General features: G+C 36.0%; 1 protein-coding gene across 1 annotated transcript; it reads right to left on the bottom strand.

Moving 5' to 3' along the window:
* Positions 1-200: 200 nt before the first annotated feature.
* Positions 201-1,379, bottom strand: LOC110934392. Its single transcript, XM_035989209.1, has 5 exons — positions 1,122-1,379; positions 946-1,033; positions 640-870; positions 464-560; positions 201-395 (listed from the first exon to the last, which is right to left on the bottom strand). The coding sequence occupies exons 1-5, from the start codon at positions 1,243-1,245 to the stop codon at positions 201-203; spliced, it is 735 nt and encodes a 244-aa protein (XP_035845102.1). The 5' UTR covers positions 1,246-1,379.
* Positions 1,380-2,134: the final 755 nt, after the last annotated feature.

The raw sequence follows: 2,134 nt of genomic DNA, 5'->3' as shown, positions 1-2,134 counted from the left end.
TGCCTGAACCTGGAACTGTGCTTCCCTATTTTTCATCGATTGGAGCAGCTGGGTTTGGTTCTCTTTGGTTAGTGTCTCTGCACATGTTTGTTGAAGAAGTTGATAGGCTACTTGATCAAAGACGGTGCCGTTGATTGTTCCTGTGTTGTCTGAGATTTTGACCGGTATTCGGTACATGCATTTTGTTTTGTGTTAGTATCTTATGATTTTCTTATAGAACTGAGTTTAATAGATACCCACATGTAAACTGCGTTGTCATAGGTGCCATCATCTACACAGAACCATTCAGAACCTGTTTGTATCATTGTTTGACGACATTTAGGACATGCATTGTAGTGCCAATTCTTGTCTGACATGATTTCTGTTATTTTCCCCTTTATTGTGAAACGCTTGCCCTGCATTTTTTAAGTATGGTGTTTATATCTAAACTTGTATATAGATATGGTATTTGTGAAGTGCTTACAATTATCCCAGAATTGCCTTGGAGTAGGTGTGAAATTGGAACCTCTAGGTCTGTTGTCGTAGTGATTTCGCAGTTGTGCATATCCGATTTTTCGTACCTATTTAGCAAGGAGATAGGGTGTTATGTGTTGTTAATAATAACTAATTTAATTTCTGAATTGTTACAACTATTCTTACATTTCTTTTAAAGTTTCAGTCTCTACTGTTTGTGGATTTAGGTAGACATGTGTAGCACTTGTTGAAGATAGCTGTAGTGTTCCTGTGATTCCATGGCCATAATATATCTTTGCTTTTAATGTTGTCATTGCTAGTATTATAGGTGCTGATGCAGCGTCTATTTCAGCCCTGTTGAACCGACTTTTGACTGTGGCTATTTCTTCCCAGAGCGCAACTGTAATGTCTTGATTGCTGTTAAACGCATTCAGCTATAAGTGTTTTGGTGATAAAATTTAAAAATTATTAGATAGGTTGTTTCTAGCTTACCTGCAGTCTTTGAATGATAAAACAACATAGGGTCTATTGGCGTTAGTTCTTTTGTCCTCAATTCGTCGTACCAGTAGTCCGATGTAATCTGTTATCAGGTTGTTTATATAAATGGCGACATAAATATGTTGGTACTCGTTTACTAATATGTTGTTAACGAAATGTTTAACGCGTACCTACAACCCCTTCTGTTTTCGCTTGGAATTCTGCTCTTCTGCGTGTAGCTAGGTCGAAGTATTGTTTCGGTATGTTTTCATTGTCCGGAATTGAGGTGATGACAGTGGCGTTCCCAAGGTTCATTATAGCTGGGTGGGTCAATGTGTTCGTAAAGTTGTCTGGTTCCGTGCATCCATAACCTTTTATTTGATAGCATGTTTGTAGGCATAGTTTTGAGTCAAGATTTTTGCAGTTTTTTCCTTTCACAAAAGCCTGGATCCCCATTCCCTGCCAATTTTTGTAAGGGAAAATATTTTTTTTAGAATCTACATATATAATTCTTGTGAGGTATATACACATAATTAAATAATAGGCAAATATCATCATAAATCAGAGAAATAATATACTGATTAATGTTCTATTAAGAGGTGACCTAACAGTGATTTAAATCCATGAATTAGTAGACCTTGTTTATATATCAGATTATTATTTCAGTAAGTCTATATCCTACACTTTCCTTATTTGTTTTCTGCAACAATGAGAAAATTATATATCAGATATGTTTATATATCAGATCATTAGGCGTTTTTCCAGGAATTCGGAAAGCATGTATACCTCTTCATCAACGAAGACAAAATGCAATTCGTTTTCACGATACTTAGGCACCCACTTCCGAATGACACGCACTTCTAGCGCTGGTGCTGGGCCATTGGGTCGCAATCCCGATATTCCGTTGCTGTCCATTTTGAGAAACCTGTTTAAAGGGAAAAACACGTATTTAATAAGTTATATTAATTTTCAAAGCGACAGTAGTTATCATAGTTGTAAAATGGGGTATGTATGTTTGATGTGAACAACAATTTTTTATTACTAACAGTCAGAAATTCAGAATATAACCTGTTGTGAATTAATGTCATTTAGCAAGTCTGTGTAAACAATATTTAACGTTGTGTTGTTTTGTTCGTCTGCCTTATTTGATGTGAGTATTTTCAATGAATTTGGTGAGGTAGCTCGTGATAGGGCGACGTATAGT

Source organism: Helianthus annuus, chromosome 4, assembly GCF_002127325.2.
Source record: "Helianthus annuus cultivar XRQ/B chromosome 4, HanXRQr2.0-SUNRISE, whole genome shotgun sequence".
Taxonomy (NCBI): Eukaryota; Viridiplantae; Streptophyta; class Magnoliopsida; order Asterales; family Asteraceae; genus Helianthus; species Helianthus annuus.
This window is presented reverse-complemented; position numbering and strand designations above follow the sequence as displayed.

Coding starts and splice junctions, on each gene's coding strand:
- LOC110934392 (XM_035989209.1), bottom strand. CDS start 1,245: ATGAACCTTGGGAACGCCACTGTCATCACCTCAATTCCGGACAATGAA. Junction 871..945: donor TTATCATTCAAAGACTGCAG/GTAAGCTAGAAA, acceptor TGCGTTTAACAG/CAATCAAGACATTACAGTTG. Junction 396..463: donor AAGGCAATTCTGGGATAATT/GTAAGCACTTCA, acceptor TAAAAAATGCAG/GGCAAGCGTTTCACAATAAA.